Genomic DNA, 21,143 nt, shown 5'->3' on the forward strand with positions numbered 1-21,143 from the left:
GGTCTCTCGCATTTCGCAGGGCAATGCACATTAGCAGAACCGCTTAGTGGGTTAATTAGCCCTGAAGACTACTTTAAAAAAAATTTATTATTTTTTTTTTATCCTCATCCGAGGACACCTTTCCTTTTTTTGTTCAGGTAGAGTGGGAGGGAGGGAGAGGAAGAGAGAGAAAGAAACATCGACATGAAAGGGACGCATCGAGTAGCTGCCACACGACCAACCAGGGCCGGGGACAAACTGCAACCAAGGCACGCGCCCCTAGCAGGAACCGAACCCAGGTCTCTCGGGACTGCAGGCCGATGCTCTAACTGCTGAGCCAAACCAGCCAGGGCTTAAAATTTTTTTAAATAATTTTCTACCACTAATTTCTTATTCCTATCCCCCCAAGACATTTTCTAGATTAGATAATCAGTATTTCTCCTCACCCTGTTAAAATTGCATCCTAACTAGCTTCCCTTCCTGCTGTCTTAACTGTGCCCCGACCTAGAATCCATGCCAGTCTTCCGTGTTGGACAGTTTGCCCTCTAAAGCACTGAGCAGACACTTCCTGAGCACCCACCGTGGGCCAGGCACCTTGTTAGGTGAGGAAATCAGTGGGCCAGATTTCTGCCTGCCCGGCTTGCCTCTGCTCGGAGGGCAGGCCTAAAGAGTGCTGGCCAGCAGTGCACCACTTAGGTTACAGTGGCCCTGTAAAGGAAAGTAACTCGGGAAGGGGACACACCTGCAAGACTGCCGTGTACCATGTGCCATGTGGTGGGAGCGGGGTGCAGAGCGAAACCTTGCACGGGATGGATGGGATTGTCCCATGAAGATACTGGCTCGTAAGGTGCTTTTCTGTGTCACTGGGAGAACGGGGACAATTTGTTCTTCCCTCCCTGCTCTGACTGAAGGGAGTGAAGGGGAGAGCATGGCCTTTCCCTTTGGGGAGCTTTGGGATGGAATGAAGGGCGGGGGGCAGGTAGGATTCGGGTTTTACTGGTAGTGTTGTTTGCTGTGTGGATAAAGGGCAGGGATGAGAGAAGAGAGTAGGGTGGGATTGTACTGGCGGTGGTTCTGATCCTCTCAGGAGAGAGCGGCTGCAGGATTTGAGCATCCATCAGAAGGCCTCTGCCCAGCCACTGCACCAGCGTGGCAGGCAGAAAAGATAGGGCCCTGTTGCTCCCACTCGCCCCGTGTGTTGGCCACTGAAGCAGCACCTGGCAGGCTTGCTTGAAGGATTGCTTCTGTGTGTGTGTGTTGTCATAGTGTTTTTAGCTATTAATTTCCACTTTGAAAAATCCAAAGCTCTAAGATATTAAAATCCTTATGCTTGCTTCTTATAAATATATTGCCTATTAGACTGGATTGCTATATGGTTTTAAAAAATACTTTATTGATAGAGAATTCACATCCCATACAATTCAATGGGGAAGGCAGAAGGGGGTGGGAGTGGGGAGGAGAGAGGGGGTCAATGGGGAAGAAAGTGGGGGACATCTGTAATATATTCAACAATAAAGATTTAAGAAATAAAATAGCCCAGCCAGTGTGGTTGTGGTTTGAGCATCGTTCCATGTACTGAGAGATTGATTCCTGGTCAGGGTACATGCCCGGGTTCCAGGCTCAATCCCCAGTAGGGGCTGTGCATGAGGCTGCCGATCGTTGTTCTTTCTCACATCGATGTTTCTAGCTCTCTCTCCCTTTCTCTCTCTAAAAATCAATAAAAAACCATATTTAAAAACAAATAAAATGTACAGTTCAGTTACTTTTAATATATTCACAGGTTATGCAGCCATTGTCGCACCTAATTTGATACCATTTTCATTCCCCTAAAAGAAATCCCATACCCATTAATGTCACTGACATTTCTCCTTAACCTGTACCCCCAGCCCCTGGCAACCACTCATCTCCTTTGTGTCTGTGGATCTGCCTAACCTGGACATTTCATGTAAGTGGAATCACACAGTATGTGGCCTTCTTTCACTTAGCATAACGTTTTCACGGTTTATCCATGTTGTAGCTTGTGTCAGAACGTCTTTCTAATGCTAAGTAATATTCCATTGAATGGATATATACCACATTTGATTTATCCATTTATCTGTTGATAGTGGGTATTTCTGCTACTTGGCAATTGTGAATAATTAGTCTACAAACTTTTGTGTGCGGAGGTGTTTTCATTTCTCTTGAGTATTTACCTAGGAGTGGAACTGCTGGGTCACATGTTAATAATCTGTGTGCTTAACTTTTTGAAGAACTTCCAGATAGTTTTCCAAAGTGCCTGCACCTTTTCACATTCCCACCAGCAGTGTATGAGGGTTCCAGTGTCTATCCTCTCCAATACTTGTCATTGTCTTTTTTATGACAGCCGTCCTAGTGGGTGTGAGGTGGTGTCTAACTGGTTTTGATTTGCATTTCTCTCATCGCTGTGTATTTTTATACATTACAGACTTCAGTCCTAAATATTAACAGAACCTTACAGATCATCTGGCCTATTCCTCTCTTTTTCCAAATTTTAAAAATTTAGGTTCAGGGAGATGAGGATGAAAAAAAGCAGTACCCAGGGGAAAAAACTCCTGGCATCTGGATTCTCAGGCCTAAATTACATCAACTCCATTATCTCTTAATTCCAGTCATTTAAAAAATATAACCTGCCATCTGTTGTTGTTTTTTCAATTAGATTATCTAATTAATGTGTTTTTCAGGCTTAGGCCTTTTCTTACAGTTAAAACGCTGATAGCAAAACCAAGTAATAGCATAGCCACTTTTTTCACAGAACACAGCTTTACTTGAAGGATGACTGACAAACTGCTTATTCGGACTTGAATAGTTAGTGAGCATTTTCTCAAAAAATAAAGTGAGAGTGTCACTTTAAGGAAAATAACTGACAGTGTTTGTTGTCCATGATCAATTCAAACTTTCAAGCGAAAATTTGAATTTTGGGAAATTTGTATCCATTGGTGCGAGCTTCCCCATGCCACAGTCTCTGCTGCCGAGATTGGCAGCAACATGAGTGAATGGGATCTGTGGTACGTGTGACGAGATGAGCCCCCACTGGAGGATCGACGTAATGTAGAGACCAGTACTTTCCAAATGAGCCATAAACCATTCAAGGGCCAGACAGCCATTCAAGTGCAAGACACAGCACTGGACCTTATTCGGTGGAGTTGAGACCCTCATTGATAATGGTTTGAGTCTCCACATAACAGCTGGCCTTTCATAAACTACTGCTTGTTGAGTTGTTTGTTTTTTTATCCTCACCCAAGGACATTTTTGCATTTATCTTCAGATAGAGCGGGAGGGAGGGAGGGAGGAAGAGAAACATCGATGTGAGAGACACATCGACTGGTTGCCACCCACACAATCCCAACCCAGGCGGGGGACAAACTGCAACTGAGATACATGCCCTTAGTAGAAACTGAACCCGGGACTCTCGGGTCCATGGGCCGACGCTCTAACTGCTGAGCAAACCAGTGAGAGCTGTTGAGTTTTGATGTAATATCAAAGAAGTCCACAGGGCCCTGGTTGGTGTAGCTCAGTTGGTTAGGTGTTGTCCTGTGCACCAAAAGGTCGCCAGTTTGATTCCTGGTCAGGGTGCACATCCCCGGGTTTTGGGCTCCATCCCCAGTGGGGGGCATGCAGGAGGTGGCCAATCTGTGTTTCCCTTTCTCTCTCTCTCCCTCCCTCTCTCTAAAATAAAAAGAAGTCCACAGGTATCTGAAAAGTCTGTTAGTTAACCTCCCTCTTCCAAAGACTTGTCTGTGGGAGACAGATTTTTCTTCCTACATTTCAATCAAACCAACATTCTGAACATAGAAGCAGACATGACAAACCAGCTGTTTTCCATGAAGCCAAACATTAAAGAGATTTGCAAAAATGTAAAAGAATGACACTCTTCTCACTGAATTTGTTTTGAGAAATATTTTTAATTTATATGAATTATTTTATGAAACAAGTAATATGAAAATTATTTTTATAAATTTTATATTAAGATGTAATAGGTTTATTTTTAATTTATTCATATTTTTTAAATTTGGGGGGTTTAATTTCTAATACAGTGAATGTCAGTAGATACATCTCTCTCAAAAGCTCTTTGGGGTTCTTAATAATTTTTAGGAGTCTGACAGATCCTAAGACCAAAAAGTTTAAGAACCGCTCTTCTGACAGAGTGCTACTCAAAGGCCAGAGCACCCACGTCACGGGGGCCTGTCAGAAAGGCCGTCTCTGGGTTCAGCACTCTTCTCGCCTGTCCTCCGGTTCTTAAACACGCGGAAGCTTCAGCATCTCTGTTCCCAGTGCCTTCCCATGCTGCCTCTCTGCGATTAAAGCCCTCATGTAGCCCTGGCCAGTTTGGCTCGGCGGTTAGAGCATCGGCCTGCGGTCCAGAGAGACCCGGGTTCGGTTTCCGCTAAGGGCACGTACCTCAGTTGCAGTTTGTCCCCGGCCCCGGATGGGGTTGTGCGGGTGGCAGCCACTCGGTGTGTCCCTTTCACGTCGATATTTCTCTCTCTCTCCCTCCCACTCTATCTGAACAAAATATTGAAAAATACTAAAAAAAGAAAACAAAACAAAAAGCCCTCATGTGGGACCTGGGACATTTCTTTCTGAGGCTGCAGGTTGTAAGCCCCATGAATGAATGCTCTCACATGCCTTCCACTGAATTTAGCCCACTGCCTTTCATAGGCTCGGTAGATGTCCCCTTCATAGATTTTTCTGCATAGACAACAGCATTAAGACAGAAAAGAAGGAAATGTTACCATTTGCAACAACATGGATGAATCTAAAGGTTATTAAGCCAAGTGAAATAAGTCTGACAGAAAGACAAGTACCCTGTTATTTCACTCATATGCAGAATCCAAAGAACAAAATAAATGAACAAATAAAAGAAACAGACTCAGATACAGAGAATGGGCTGGTGGTTGCCACAGGGGACAGGAGTTGGGGGTCTGGGTGAAAAGGTGAAGGGATTAGAAACTACAGATTGGTAGTTAACAAAATAGTCACAGGGATCTAAAATATGGCATAGGGAATATAGTCAGTAATATTGTAATAACTGTGCATGGTGCCAGGTGGGTACTAGAATTAGCAGAGGATCACTTCATAAATTGTACACCTGAAACTAATATAAAGTAGTATTAAATGTTAACTGTAATTGAAAATTTATTTTAAAAAGACTGTCTTGCCCTGGCCAGTTTGGCTCAGCAGTTAGAGCGTCGGCCTGCGGTCCACAGAGACCCGGGTTCGGTTCCCGCTAAGGGCATGTACCTCGGCTGCAGTTTGTCCCCAGCCCTGGTTGGGTCGTGCAGGTGGCGGCCACTCGATGTGTCCCTTTCACGTCAATGTTTCTCTCTCTTCCTCTCTCTCCCTCCCGCTCTATCTGAATAAAAAATGGAAAAATGTCCTCGGATGAGGATAAAAAACAAAGAAAAACAAAAAGACTGTCTTAGTCAAGGGTGAATTTAGCCTGAAGATCAGAAAAGGAATTGGTTAGATCAGTAGTAGAGTGAGTTGGATGCTTACAGTGGCTTCTCTAGGATTACACACATGTTCGGTGCTGGATTAATAAGTAGGAGACTGCACCCCACACAGTCTGCCTTACTGTCTAGGAGACTGTATTCTACGGGAATGGGATGCAAACTGCTACTAAGCTGCCTTTGGATCATGTGATTAGGCACATTTTCCCCTTTTACTATATTTTTGTAATTTTTAAAAATTTTAATAATGGTCCAGCCTGTGTGGTTCAGTGGTTGAGCGTCAACCCATGGACCCAAGAGGTCACCAGTTCGATTCCCCATCAGGGCACATGGCCAGGTTGCAGGCTCAGTCCCTAATAGGGGATGTGCAGGTGGCAGCCAATCATTGTGCCTCTCTCGTTGATGTTTCTTTCTCTCTCTCCCTCTCTTTTCCTCTCTAAGAATCAATAAAATCATTTTTTAATTTTAATGATTATGTACCACATTTGTCATCATCAAAAGTTAATATTTTTTTTCTTTCAGAAAAAAAAAGAGCAAGCTCTCATATTTAGTCTAATAGTAGTACTGTTCTGACCAGCATCCAGAGACAACAAGTTCATCATATTATTTTAACCCCCTGCTGCTTATAAAGGACTAGATACTGACTTACAAGTTTTATTTTCTTACATGCTTAGGGTCAAGTCACCATGTTGTACTAAGAGGACAGGAGCTGCTGGATCCTTGGTGGTTTCTGACCCAACCCCCACGGTGATTGTCTTGAGCTTCACTTAGGGTTGATGTGAATACTCTCCTATTTTTATATCTAATATTTACAGTATGTTCTGGAAAGTATTACTTGTGAGATGATGGGAGAGGAAAGAATGCTTCGAATTAAAGAAGGTACTATATTAACCAGTGAAGCCTCAAATAGTCTACACATTTCTTTTTTACTATTATTATTAAACCCTGGGACTTGCTTGTTTATTATTTATTCTAGTTGTATACACATTTCTTTTAGTTGATGGTTTAAATCACGCATTTCCTCTTTGCTTGTTTGTTTCACCAAAGTCATGGTAGCATGGGTTAGAGAAGCACTGGCCAGCGACGAGCTAAAGCCAATTAAAACATCAAGTGCTTTTTAGAATCCACAGAATGATTTTTCTACTTTAAATAGCAGTGAACCATTTCTTGGCAATTTGCTGTTGTTATTTTGAGAGAATTACCCTTTGAACCATTTGATGTTCTTAAATTGTAAAAGCAGTGCATGCTTATTTTCTAATAAGTGAAATAAGTACAAAAACACAGGAAATAAAAGTTAATCTTTTTCTTTTCTCCATCCCTCCCCACTTCTGCCCATACACCTGTCCCCACCTCCAACCAACCAACCAACCAACCTAACCAATTTATATGTATTAGTTTTTTCAAAAAACTACTAAGAAATTTTGGGGGATGATGGATGTGTTTATTATCTTGATTGTATGATGGTTTCACAAATGTATGCGTGTGTTAAATGTATCAAATTGTACATTTTAAATATGTACAATTCTGGTTGGCTTTAGCTCAAGTAGTTACTCTGTCATGGCAGACATTGAATATGTACAGTTAATTGTTTGTCAGTTATATAGGTCAGTAAAGCTTGTGGGGCTTAAAGCTTCTTAATTGATGGGCATGACTTTTGGCACAGGGTAGTGAAGAAATTACTTAGGCACTAAGGACGTTGTGAATCCAGAAGATTTGGAAACTTAATACCTTATAAATATCTTTTCATAACATTTTTAAATTAATTTTTTTTTATCCTCACTCGAGGATATTTTTCCATTTTTTGTACAGATAGAGTGGGAGGGAGAGAGAGGAAGGGAGAGAGAGAGAGAAACATCGACATGAAGGGACACATCGAGTGGCTGCAACCCACACGACCAACCAGGGCCGGGGATAAACTGCAACCGAAGTACGTGCCCTTAGCGGGAACCGAACCTGGGTCTCTCCGGACCGCAAGCCGACGCTCTAACCGCTGAGCCAAACCGGCCAGGGCTTTAAATTAATTTTTAATTCACATACAGCAAAAATCACTTTCTAGTGAACAGTTCTGAGACTTGATAAATGCATGTAGTCATGTGACCACCACCATAGTCAAGAAGAGAACAATCATTACTCTCCATAAAAGTCCTTTTTAGTCAGGCCTTCCCCTTTCCCATTATCCCCAACCTCCACCCATCTGTCCTCCAGCTCTGTCATTTTGTCTTTTTCACAGTGTCATATGAATGGACACATACAGTATGTAGCCTCTGAGTCTGGCTTCTTTCACTTGGCATAATGTGTTTGAGAGTCATCCATGTTGTTGATATATCAATAGTTTGTTCCTTTTAATTGCTTAGTAGTGTCTCATTTTACAGAAGTACCACAATTTATCCTTTTCCCAGTTGAGGGATAATTGGGTTACTTTGAGTTTTTGACATTAAACCATAAATATTCATGTACAGGTTTTGGCCATGGTTTTTTATTTAACTTGGGTAAACACATAGGCATGGGATGGCTGGTCATATTGTAAGTGCATGTTTAACTTTCTGAGAAGCACAAACTGGGTCACAAAGTAACTGTCCTGTCTTTGCACTCCCACCACAGTGTGTGTGAATTCTGGTCGCTCCACATGGCGTGTGGTATCATCAGTCCTTTTGTCTCATGCTGGCTTTAGTTTGCATTTCCCTAATTACTAGTGTTGCTGGACATTTTGTCTTGTGCTTATTTTTCATTTGTATATCTTCCTTGGTAAAGTATCTGTTCAGATCCTTTGCCCAGTTTTTAATTGGGTTGTTTTCTTGTTAATTGAGTTTGAGACTTCTTTACATATTCTGGATAGAAATTGATTTGCAAATATTTTCTCCATCTGGACCCTGTCTTTTTACTTTTAACAGTGGCTTTCAAAGTTTTTCATTGAGACGAAGTCTAATATATGATTTGTTTCTTTCACGGATAATGCTTTTGGCATCACATCTAAGAAGTCTTGCATCACCCAAGTTCACCAAGATTTTCTCCGACAAAAAGTCTGCTGCCACTCATGTCTTTGTTCCTCTGCACAAAATATATCTTCATTCCTTTCTAGCTACTTCTGAAATTTTTTATGATTTTTAAGCAATTTGATTGTGATGCGCCTTAGTGTAGTTTCCCTCTTTTTCTTGGGTTTGGAGTTCGTTTATTGTTTTCATCAAATTTGGAAAAGTAGCCCCACCAGTGTGGCTCAGGGGTTGAGCATCGACCCCATGCATCAAGAGGTTGCTGGTTCCATTCCCAGTCAGGGCACATGCCCAGGTTGTGGGCCAAATCCCCAGTGGGGGCGTGCAGAAGGCAGCCAATCACTGTTCTCTCTCATTGATGTTTCTCTCTCTCTTTTCCTCTCCCTTCCTTTCTCTCTAAAATCAATAAAGAAAAAAATTTGGAAAAATATTTTGTTCTTTTTTTTTTGTCCCCTCCCCTGTCCTTCAGGGACTCCAGTCACATGTGCATTAGATTTGTTCAAGTTGTCCCACAGCGCACTGGTACTCTTTTCCTTTCCAGTCTCTGCTTTCTTTGTTTCGTTTGGTAGTTTCCTTTGCCATCTTCAAGTCCACTGATCTTTCTGTAATGTCTTACCTGGCATTAATTCCCATCCAGTAAACTTTTGATCTCATACATTGTAGTTTTAATCTCCAGTAGTTTATTAGTGTTTTTTTTATATCTTCAAGTCTCCACCTAACTTTCTGAACACATAGAATACTGTTTTAATATCTTAGTCTGCTAATTCTGACATTGTGTCAGCTCCCAGTCAGCTCATTTTACTGGTTTTTCTCTCATATGAATGATATTTTCCTGCTTATTTGCATGTCTGGTAATTTTTAATGGGTGTCTGGCACTGAATTTTGCCTTATTGAGTGCTCTTTCCTTACATATTTCTATTCATGTTCTTGATATTTGTGTTGAAATACAGTTGAGTTACTTGCAAATGGTTTGATCCTTTTAATTTTTTTAAGATGTGTTAGGGTCTGGCCGGTGTGGCTCAGTGATTGAGCATCGACCCGTGCACCAAGAGGTTGCTGTTTTGATTCCCGGTAAGGGCACATGCCCAGGTTGTGGATCCGATCTCCAGTGGGAGCATGCAGGAGGCGGCCAGTTGATGTTCTCTCTCATCAATGTTTCTCTCTCTCTCTCTCTCTCTCCCTCTTACTTCCTCTCTCTCTAAAATCAATAAAGGGAAAAAACACAAAAGATGTGTTAGGAAAGCCTGGCCAATGTGGCTTGGTGGATTGAGTGTCATCCCATGGACTGAGAAATCCCAGTTTAATTCCTGGTCAGAGCACATGCCTAGATTGCAGGCTCGATCCCCAGTAGGGGGACATGCAGGAGGCAGCCAATAGATGGTTCTGTCTATCTCTCCCTTCCTCTCTCTAAAATAGCAATAAAAATATTTTTTTAAAAAAAATATGTGCCTGGCCGGTTTGGCTTAGTGGTTAGAGCATCAGCCTGCAGACCAGAGAGTCCCAGGTTCGGTTCCCGCTAAGAGCACGGACTTCGGTTGCAGTTTGTCCCTGGCCCCGGTTGGGGTCGTGGGTGGCAACCAGTCTATGTGTTTCTCTCGCACTGATGTTTCTTTCTCTGTGTCTCCCCCCTTCCCCCCCCCCCCCCCCCCCCCCCCCGCTCTATCTGAAGATAAATGCAAAAAGTGTCCTCGGATGAGGGTTAAAAAAAAAGATGTGTTAGATAGGACCAGAGCCACGGAAATTCTATGGCTAATTATCCTCACAACTGAACAGGCATTGTTCCTACCCTGGGCAAGTACTGGTCTCTCTGATCTTTCCAGTTGGTTCTTTTCACAGCCTCTGGTGGTTTCCTCGCACAAATATAGTGATCAACCCTCTGCTGTAGAGCTGAGGGGCTCTGAACTCTCAGTGTTCTCTCTGCAGCTCTCCTCTCTGGGCCTTTGCCTTGAAAATTCTAACCTCGGTTGTCTGCTGGGCTCCCCCTGGGTTCATGGAAGTTCTATCTAGGCAGCAGTCTGGGCAGTTGTAGGGCTCACCACACTGTTTCCCAGTGCTCAGGGCCTCTGTCCTTCACTGCCTGAAAGCCAGTGTCTTGAATGCCATAATTCCATACGTTTTCTCCAGTTTTTTTGTTCTGGAAGTAGGTTAAATCCCATTCCTATTACTCTAAGTGTAAGTTTCTGCTTAATTTATAATAAATAATCAACACAACTGCATCCAGCAATGATTCTAAAAAGATGTACTGATCAAAAGCTATTTGTATAATTTGTAATTCCATAACTTTGTACATCTAGTATGTGGTTAGGCACATAGCATAAAAATGGTTGACTCTCCATACATGAGTGGGAAATCAGTACTTGAGCTCTGAAACTTCCTTTTTCAGTTTGTCTACATCACATAGGCTACAAAATAGTAGTTTTGCTATGCTAAAGCATTCCTAAACATTCTCATGTTTTACTGCAAAAAATAGATCAGAATATGTGATAAAGCAAATATGTTAGAATGTAAATCTAACTGGTGGCTACACAGCTATTCCCTGTAAGATTAGACTTTTTTTATTGGTATTTTTCATAACAAAATATCGGGTAATATACATCACTAATAATCTGTGCAGAGCTAAACTTTGGTCCAGAGCAAATCACGTAAGAGAGACCTCCAAATTCAGCCTTATCTGCAAACAACACTAATTGGATTAAGGTTTGAGTGCGGTGGGTCCTCACTTCACGTCATTAATAGGTTCTTGGAAACTGTGACTTTAAGCAAAACAACATAGTATAATGAAACCAGCTGTGCCCTAGGCTAATTGATGTAAACGATTTGAGTTCCTACAGCCTATTCCTAATCATAGGAAACACCAAATTTCTCAATGAAGACCCAAAATATTTCTAATATTAAACATTGAAATGTGAGCTATACAGACATCTAAGAACAGTGAATTAAAACAAGTCAGATAATGATTTTCCTACCTGCTAATTCCAGTCAGGGTCACAGGTGACTCAAGTCTCTTCCCACTGCTCAGGGTACAAGGTGGACCCTGGGTAGGACGCCCTCCCATTGCAGATGAACTCACACCCACTCACACCTACACTCACACTGGGATGGTGTAGGCAGCCATTCGCCCTGCCCTCCCCTGTGCACATCTCTGTGATGTGGGAGGAAACAGAGCCCCTGGAGAAAACCCACGCAAACACAGGGACACCCGGCCCTCTCCACGGACAGTGGTTCTGGACAGGAAATGGTGGTGGTGTTTTTACTCAAAAACATTATAATGAAACTATGTGGAACAAAATGACATTATTCAAGGAACTGCTATATTACAAATTACTGCTTATCTTTTGCAAATAATTTTTCTATTTTGGAACTCAAAAATAAAAAGAATAAACTTATGCACATGATTACAAATGACTAGCATATTTTCATGCTTATCTGAAGATGGTATTGTACATTTAGTTGTGAAGTGGTCATAAAATTAAAATATCCTTCGTTTTAAAAAAAATGAGACTAAATTTCCTTTAATAGATTTTTTTATTTGTAGGTTGTTGTTTTTTATTCTCACCCAAGAACATTTTTTGCATTTATCTTCAGATAGAGTGGGAGGGAGAGAAGGAGGAAGAGAGAGAGAGAAACATTGACATGAGAGAGACACATCGACTGGTTGACACCCACACGACCCCAACTGGGGCTGGGGGCAAACTGCAACTGAGGTACGTGCCCTTAGTAGGAATCGAACCCGGGACTCTCTGGTCCATGAGCTGACATCTAACTGCTGAGCCAAACCGGCCAGGGCTGTTTGTAGGTTTTATTTCCACAATATCTTTAACTGTTATTTAAGAACACATTTGAAGGACTATGAAAATAAACTATTCAAAATAAGACTTTAGTAGTTTGTTGGGGTTTTTTTTTATGTTTTTTTCTTTATTAATTTTACAGAGAAAGGAAGAGAGAGAAACATCGATGAGAGAGAACATTGATTGGCCTCCTCCTGCATGCCCCTCACTGGGGATTGGGCCAACAACCTGGGAATGTTCCCTGACCAGGAATTGAACCGGCGACCTCCTGGTGCATGGGTTGACACTCAACCATTGAGCCACACCGGCCGGGCTAGTAGTTTTTTTCTTAAAGGTCGCATTCTGGCATCTACTTGGAGATAAACTACATTCTTTGAAGACCCTTGCCTTAGTATATTCCCCAATATTTTGTTATGAAAAATACCAATCAGAAAGTGGTAGTGTTTCTTCTTGGTAAGGGGAACCTGCTTCACTCCCCTGTTTACTACTGAGTGCTTGTCTGTGCCAGGCGATGTGGGGACCTGGGAGGTGGTGCTGGAGAAAGACATTAATCTGAGAATTACCCAGTCATTCAGTAATAGTTGATACAAATATCATGAAGAAAATGTACAGCCTGACAGGCGAGCTTAAAATCAGGGATCCAATGAAGTCTGGGCTTGGGACAGGCTCCCCTGATGAGATCCCAGTTGAGATCCCAGCTGTCATTGGGAAATGTTCACAGGTTTCAGTAATTATTTGGAGTGTGGTTAACAAGGTGAGTGGCAGCAGGTATTTGAGGACCTCTTGGGTGCGTCCCCGCAGCAAGTGCTGGAGAATCGACAGTGAGTGAATTGTGGCACGTGTGTCCCCAGGATGACAACTGAGCTCTGCTGGGAAAGCAGACTAACTCACTTTACAACTGGGAAAGGACAGTCTCTCCCTTTCAGTGTGCTGCTAGGACTTTCATTACTCACCTCAATTTTAAATGACATCCATTGAGGTCATCAAAATTCAGTTAGTTACATTTAAAATTGCATTCGGGGTGTGAGCTGCCTTGTGGAGAGGTGACATCTTGGTAACGTGACATCCCCCCACCCTGGAGAATGGACAGCCCCTCCGCCCTTTGGGACAGTTCAGTGCCCTTTGCTAGGGTTGATAACTGACTGTCATTGTGTCCCTTGGCCATTGTGGCCATATGCCTGGGTCCTCCTGTCTGTTACATTTCCACACTGCTGGTTAATGAAGAGGGGGTGCCGTTCAGTTTGTGGTTTTGGTTTTTGTTGGGTTTTATATCCATGGCCCAGCTGAGATGGTCTGTTTGGTGCCTCTGTTGGTTGGTTTTTCCAGGTACATTATGTTGTTTACAAGCAAATACAATTTTGTATTTTTTAAAATATAGATAGGCCCTGGCTGGTTTTGCTCAGTGGTTAGCGTGTCAGCCTGCAGACCAGAGAGTCCCAGGTTTGGTTCCCACTAAGGGCACATGCCTTAGTTGCAGTTTGTCCCCGGCCCCTGTTGGGGTCATGTGGGTGGCAGCCAGTTGATGTGTCTCTCTCACGTTGATGTTTATCTCTCTTCCTCCCTCTCTCCCTCCCACTCTATCTGAAGATAAATGCAGAAATGTCCTTGGGTGAGGATTAAAAAAATAAATAAATAATAAAATATAGATGGGTTTCCACTGTCTCCTACCCCAAATGTGCCTCTTAGCAACCTGACTCAGGACCTAGTGTGTCTACTACAGGAGGAAAGTGTCTGGAGGGACTGTGATTTGGCCTTTGGTGGGCTCACCTTTATAAATCCTACTAACGTGTATAAAATGGCATCAGTGTCATAATAGAGTAGCCCTTATGGTTTTGAACAAAGAACTGAATAATCAACCTTTCTTTCCTCATCGTCTGAAATGAGATTATCGGTTGTGGTCTTCAGAGTGAATCCCTTCATATCTTAAACCTCCACGTGTCATGTCCCCTGTGCTGCAGTGACCTCCAACATGAATGTTCCTTACCCCCCAACCCCCACCCTTGGTAGTGACTTCTACAGGTAGAGAAGGGCGTGATGGTGCAGAATTGTGAGTTTTCCATGTTGTTGCTTCGCGGGCCATTTTGGTTTGCATCTAATTCAGTACATTTTGCAGTTTGGTGGGCAGATTTTAAGCACTGAAAATGGAATTGTCAAGAAAGCTGTGAAAGCAGGTGCATTCTGATATTACAGAGTCAGTCCACGCTACCATGCCATGTAGACCACACATGTGTGCCCACGTGCAGTATCTCCTCATGCCTCATGCTTTTTCACTTCACCTGTGCCCAGTGCAAAGAGGGTTTACCTTCTTTCAACAGATGAGAAAACCAAGGCTTGGGGGGCAGTATTTTCATTCTAGGGTCCTGCTTCTGGGTAAGAGGAGGCCCATTTGGGGAGGCTGTACCCCGAGGCCATGCTGCTCAGGGTGCCCGACTCTGGCTGTGTCTGAGCACCAGTGAGCACTCAAATCACAGCATTTCAGCTGAGCCGATAGTGGACCTGTGTGCTCGCATCAGACCTCAGACTTCCAGACCAATGGCAGATGGCAGGTTCCCTTTGGCTTCCATGGCAGGACGTTGACAAAGGTCACCTTTGTTTCTCTCAGACAGAACTCCACACATCTGGTTGGCATACTTCTTTCGAGTACATGGACATTAGCATCATGGCATTCAACAGATTTGACCCCCGAAGTCTTTGTGCTAAGAAATACTGCTAGATTAGAAATCCCAGAATAACCTGAAGTGGCCCCGTTTGCCTTCTCCTCTTCTAACCTTGTCTAGACATGAGCATTGAGTTAGTGCAATGTAATGTGTTAGGGAAAGGTGGGTAGAAATTACGGTGCAAGATTTGTTTTTGCCTAAAATAATTAACTTTTTATCAATTAGAGTTGGCTAATAATGACACTTTCTGGATTGTGGGTGATCATCCTTCAAGGATACCAAAAAGGGGATTTCTGCATTAAAAGCAACTTGGGCCCTGGCCAGTTTGGCTCAGCGGTAGAGCATTGGCCCTCTGACCAGTGAGTCCTGGGTTTGATTCTGGTCAAGGGCACATACCTCGGTTGTGGTTCTTCCCCGGCTCTGGTCAGGGTCGTGCGGGAGGCAGCCAGTCAGTGTGTCCCTCTTAAGTCAGTGTTTCTCTCTCTTTCTTCCTATCTCTCCCTCTCTCTCTACCTGAAGATAAATGGAAAAATATCCTCAGGATTAACTAACTAACTAATTAAACAAACAAATAAATAAATAGCAACTTGGTCCACCCTGGCCAGTGTGGCTCAGTTGCTTAGAGTGTCATCCTATGTACTGAAAGGTTGAGGGTTTCATTTTCAGTCAGGGTATATGCCCAGGTTGTGGTTCAGTCCTGGATCACACAGGAGGCAGTCAGTCAGTGTTTCTCTCACATCAATGTTTCTCCATCTCTCTCTCCCTCAACTTCCTCTCTCTCAAAAAAATCTATAAAAACATATTTGATAAAAGCAACTTGGTCCATGCCCCCTTGCAGCCTCCTGTCTCAGCATCTAGGACTCCATGAAGGTGCAGGTGCTGGGGATGGGCGGAGGTTGACGGAACATTGTGCATGAACTTCACCATGTAACTAGAGTCAGACCAGCGGGGTAGAGACAGAAAGAGAGGGATGGAGCATTCAGGGAACTGGTTTATGCATGTGGAGGCGACTGGGCAAGGCAAACTGAGGTGGGGCCAGGCTGGGCCAGGGCAGGGCTGACAGCTGTCACGTGAGATTCCTTCTTTCTCAGGGACCACAGTGTCACTTGTAAGGCGTTTCAACGGACTGGGTGTGGTCACCCACATTCTTGAGCGTAATCTTATTCAAGTCAACTAATTGGACACCAACAGCTACTACCTACCTTCATAGTGACACATTACTGCTTGGCTGAATAATGGGGTACTCTAAGACTAACTATTGTCCTTATCCATAGTCTGTGAAATCTTCCTTTCCTGCCCCTTTTGTCATCTCTAGTTATAGTTGTCCCACCTAGTTTAATGCTTTAACCCCCAACTCAAGCCTCATCTGTGCCCCTCCAGTGAACAGCCTGGTGGGTGAGGGAGGGAGGCTGTGTGTTGCTGCGTGCTGCCTGGACCTCTTCCATGTGGTGCTCTTTCCTATGGGGATGTGTGCTCCGGAAACCCTCCAGAGGGAGCCTCCTCCCCTTTCCTCCACACCTCTAGCCCCTATCTGGGTGAGCTGATCACTCCCTCGGCAGTTTCTGGTATCCTCACTGCTCCTCCTACCTCCCCCAGCCTCTGTGTTGCCCTCCAGGTGCCATGCACCCTGAAGTCACAGGCTGCTCCAGCACATCTGCCACTGAAGTCTTCAAAAGAGGCAGGCAGTGTGTGTTCACAGACACCTCTGCCACCAGGGACACAGCTTGTGGCTGCCACCCACCAGCCTCCAATCTCTGGATGACTCTCTTGGAGCCCCCCAGTCATTTGGCTTTGAGGGAGAGGGTAGAAAACCCCAGATCACAAATGACACTCTCCTCTCTGCCAGAGAGCTCTTCCTCCTGGAGGTGATGGTGCCCACCCAGGCTGTGGCCTTTCCTTACTGGGGGGGCTCTCTGGGGCCCCTTATTGTCTTGTGTGGGCTTTTGGAGTCAGGGTGCCAGGAGTATACTGGGCTAGTGACTGAGGACATGCCATCTACTTGGCAATACCTGTCACAGTCTTGGTCCATTAATCACCTGTTGTCTTAGAGGCCCTTCTGAACCCTGTACACACAACCTGGTCACAGGTTCCTTCCTTTTTCTAATGTGTCTTAGGAATAATACTCTTTTTTTTTTTTTTTAATCCTCACCCAAGGACATTTTTCCATTTTTTGTTCAGGTAGAGTGGGAGGGAGGGAGAGGAACAGAGAGAGAGAGAGAAACATCGATGCGAAAGGAACACATTGAGTGGTTGCCACCCGCACAACCGACCAGGGCCGGGGACAAACTGCAACCGAGGTACGCGCCCTTAGTGGGAACCGAACCCGGGTCTCTCAGGACCGCAGGCCGACGCTCTAACCACTGAGCCAAACCGGCCAGGGCAATACTCAAATTTTTACTACACATTTTTCCAACCACTCGTTTCTGGATTTCCAACCATTTCTTCATCTCTTCCACTCTTGCACTGTCTCTGTGCCCAATGTAGTCATTGCATCAACCCACACTGTTGGTGACACAGAGAGCAGACTTGATGCTTAGGGCTCTCGTGGCTGGTGACTTAAACGGGGACGTTTTTCTTCCTGAAAAATGATGTTACAGTTTGGGGTTTCGATATCAGTAACAGTGAAGACAGGACAAAACTCGGTGGTGGCACGTCCTGGACTCTCCCCCGCAGATACATTCTAACTGTTGTCATGGAGTCAGGTTCCATCTTTAGGGTCAAGTGTTTTGATTTTGTGCTCTGGGGAGTGGTGGGACCCAGGGCTTTTCTGATTACCTGTAAGAAGCCAGCTCTGTACAGGTGGTAGGTTCAGACTCAGTAAGGGGCTGATCATGTTTAAACTTACTACCAAAAAACATTGACCATAGAGAAAAACTGAACTTTTTTTGTATCACAAATGTGTCAATTATGTTGTGCTTTATTTAGAGAGAGAACTTTTCATATTAATCATACAGGCATTGAAACATACCTGTGCTCCAAAGAACCATCGACCTAATGCAGAAAACATCTGTTCTGAAACATATTGATTCATTTTTATGAAGTCGAAAATAAACAGAGCCTGGGATGGGGGGACTGGTGACAGGCAATTAAAAGATGAAGATCTGAGAAAAGGGTTACAAGTCCTACGAGGGAATTATCCAAACCATGGGGAAATTTCTTCTTCCTAAGTCATTTTTGTGTGAGTCCAAACACACTAAGGAAACTCGTAACTGTCGGGTCCCTGGACATACAGCCAGGCTGTCCTGTGCCGATTCTTCTTGCCAGCGTGCAGCCTCTCTGGGAGTGACCCTCTAGCCCTGCACTTGGAAGTCCCCAATCTTGACTGTCATTGTTGGTGTCGGTTGCAGAGGACTCTGTATTAGTAGCAGGCCATCCCAGCTCACAGTGGTATTTGCCATCTATCACCTATTTCGGTTCTTAACCTCTGCTCTTTCCTTCATAATCTCTCCCTTTTCTTCCTTTTCTTGCTTTTGCACTTAGTAGACATCATCACGTCCTGTCACATATGTAGGTGCTGTTTGACTGTGGAAGTTGACAGCTCAGACTCAAGCAGGCATCTTGGGTCTGTCCACACCCATGTTTCCTGCTGTGGTTTTGACCAGGATCTTGTTGGGGCGCCACACTGCTTCTGAATTTTGAGATAGATAAAAAACACTGGAATCAGCTCTCATTAGAATTACTTAAGATTTTTTAAATGTTTTTGTGAATATTTTTAATGTCCTGTTTATAATTATAGAATATGTGGATTTTAGTTTGCAGTTAACATGTTTCGAACATTACCACCTTCCTCCAATCCTACGGGAGCAGAGTTTGACCCAGAGGAAGATGAACCAACGTTAGAAGCAGCCTGGCCTCACCTTCAGGTACCGAACTCGGGAATGCTCCAGAAACGGGCATTAGTGAGATGTGTATGTTCATGGGGTCTTCGTCTAATGCAGGTGCACCAGCCCGAGGGCCTCACCCCAGCTGGTTGCAGGTGGACCTCTGACCACCTGGCATAGGCCTTGCGCACCTGTGTGTACATGAAAAAAAAGTGTTTAGCAGAAGAGAGCATTGAATGGTTTTTCTTTGTGTGGACGCTGTACATTAACTACAGAGATAGGGAAGTATCAGTATGTCTTTGTATTGAGGCCTGGGGGATTCACCCAGACATTTCCTGGTTTGGGGTACTTAGATTTAATGTGCACCTGTTATGTGCCTCAAAGCTCACCTGCTGACGAGTGCCTTTCTAGAGCATTTGTAAGGCAAGAGGTTGGGAGCATGCCTGTGGGAAGGTGCTGAGACCACCCTGAGCAGAGTGCTGGACTGGGTGTTCTGGGTTGTCCTAAGAGGGGAGATGGAGAGGTGACAGGTGGGGAGCAGACCAAAAAGGAGGGCTATCTCAGTAGCAGAACATTCTCTCCTGTGGCATCTGCCCACCAACCAGTCCCAGCTTCTATCTGCCTGCTTCTCCCAGGACACTTGGAGGTGATAGGCTACAAATCCTACCCAGAATTTGATCACAGCCCAGCTTTGGCTGCTGTGCACTGTAGTCTCTGAACAGCATAATTTAAGCATTGGTGACATCAGCGTGAAAATCATTTTGTTTAAATACCATTTAGGGTGATGGTCTGTGCTTCTTAGCGAAATAAAATAATTATCAATTATAATTAAATTAAACCATGTAATTTGGCATTAATTCTATAGATATATGGCTTTTTGAAAGCTAATATTTGCAGATGCACATTCAACTCATGGTATATTTTTAATCTCCATTTAATAAAATACCATGTTGGGGGTTTTTTTTTGACTCATTGTTTTGTTTTGTTTTCTCCTAGCTTGTTTATGAATTTTTCTTAAGATTTTTAGAGTCTCCAGATTTCCAACCTAATGTAGCGAAGAAATATATTGATCAGAAGTTTGTATTGCAGGTAAGGCACAAATTAGCTGAAACCACAAAATCCCTAATTTACAGAGAGAATCCCAAGTCACTAAATGTCTTTTTTTCCTTGAAGCTTTTAGAGCTCTTTGACAGCGAAGATCCTCGAGAGAGAGATTTTCTTAAAACTACCCTTCACAGAATCTACGGAAAATTCTTAGGCTTAAGAGCTTACATCAGAAAACAGATAAATAATATATTTTATAGGTAAGTCAGTGTGGGTGTCATTTCTCTTTTCACACAGTGATGCTCCTTTTTATACTTAATGCCCTCCACCTCATCATTCCTTTCAAGTGACCAAGGAGCAGCGGTGGCTGTTTCTAAACAGCCAGCTGCTTAGGTCCAGGTGGCTCCAATCTACGCCTACATCTGTGTGCTGGGCTGGCCTGACCCTGTCCCTTCTTCATCCCCTCCCTGTACCCCTCCCCAACCCCTCCCAGCACCTTGACACGCCCTCCTTTGTTTCGGTTTTTGTCCCTCTGGAAGGCGGAACAGTGATCTGTTCAAAGCGGACTGTTCCTTCTTCTTGTGGTTCCTTCCTTCTTCCCCATTGCATCTCAGTGAAAGGAGGAGTGAGGAGTGAATCTTTAGGAAGTCTCGGGAGATCTGAGACTGACATTAGAGGTTTGGAGACTGCCCTGAGCACCCAGGGAAAGGCGGCCCTGCTGGGAGCAGCTTGCAGCAGTCACAGCCACCCTGGGCCTGCAGGACCACGGAGACTGGGAAGCTGGTCACAGGACTTTACGTGGAGGAGGGCACAGCCCCACAGCTCATGACGGAATGTTCCACAGTATTCCAAGTGCAGTATTCACCTTGACCCCGCCCTCCCCATCCCAGTCTCAGCATCCCTCCGACATCCTTTCATCTTTGTGCTGCTGCTGAGGCACGCTGGTCGATGCCCTTTGTGAACAGGTGTGAAGTCCTGAATGGGGCCCTCGGTCTGGGTTCCACAGGCCAGGCTCCTCATAGTTGGCTCTCTGCTCAGTTTTGGTGCCTCCCACACTACCACCTGGCAGCCTTGTTTATCCTTCAACGTTCTTTTCCACCAGCCCTTCTCCTCCACCTCCCGGGCTTCCAGAAACATCTGCTCACCAGGAAAGCCTCCCTGGCCTGGCGGATGAGTCCAGTCTTCTTGTGAGGGCAGGCTTCGTGTCATCTGCTCTGTCACACACCCCATGCCAGCTTGTGCCCAGCCATGGTGGCACCAAATAAATGTTGGTGGACAAAACAGTTCATGTAGTTTCTTATCTGTCCCTGGAAGGCTTACTAAATTAGTAGTTTGTTCTATGAATTTTGGCTTCTTAGGACAGCGTACCCTAAGGCCCCTGGCTCCAGGATGGCTC

The 21,143-nt window shown here is 44.2% G+C and overlaps 1 protein-coding gene across 11 annotated transcripts in view; it reads left to right on the plus strand.

The window, feature by feature from the left end:
• PPP2R5C (protein phosphatase 2 regulatory subunit B'gamma) overlaps window positions 1-21,143 on the plus strand; it is a 149,908-nt gene that overhangs the window by 93,643 nt on the left and 35,122 nt on the right. For 5 of the 11 annotated variants that reach the window (XM_036263534.1, XM_036263565.1, XM_036263575.1 and 2 more), the window contains 3 exons: window positions 18,635-18,745; window positions 19,700-19,792; window positions 19,877-20,007. In XM_036263534.1, the coding sequence (XP_036119427.1) occupies window positions 18,635-18,745; window positions 19,700-19,792; window positions 19,877-20,007 (335 nt within the window). Of the gene's footprint in view, window positions 1-1,865; window positions 1,925-6,121; window positions 6,195-18,634; window positions 18,746-19,699; window positions 20,008-21,143 lie in introns of all 11 variants that reach the window. The other 6 variants (XM_036263527.1, XM_036263544.1, XM_036263553.1 and 3 more) reach the window with 3 other exon arrangements.

This window comes from Molossus molossus, unplaced genomic scaffold (assembly GCF_014108415.1).
Source record: "Molossus molossus isolate mMolMol1 unplaced genomic scaffold, mMolMol1.p scaffold_m16_p_1, whole genome shotgun sequence".
NCBI classification, from domain to species: Eukaryota; Metazoa; Chordata; class Mammalia; order Chiroptera; family Molossidae; genus Molossus; species Molossus molossus.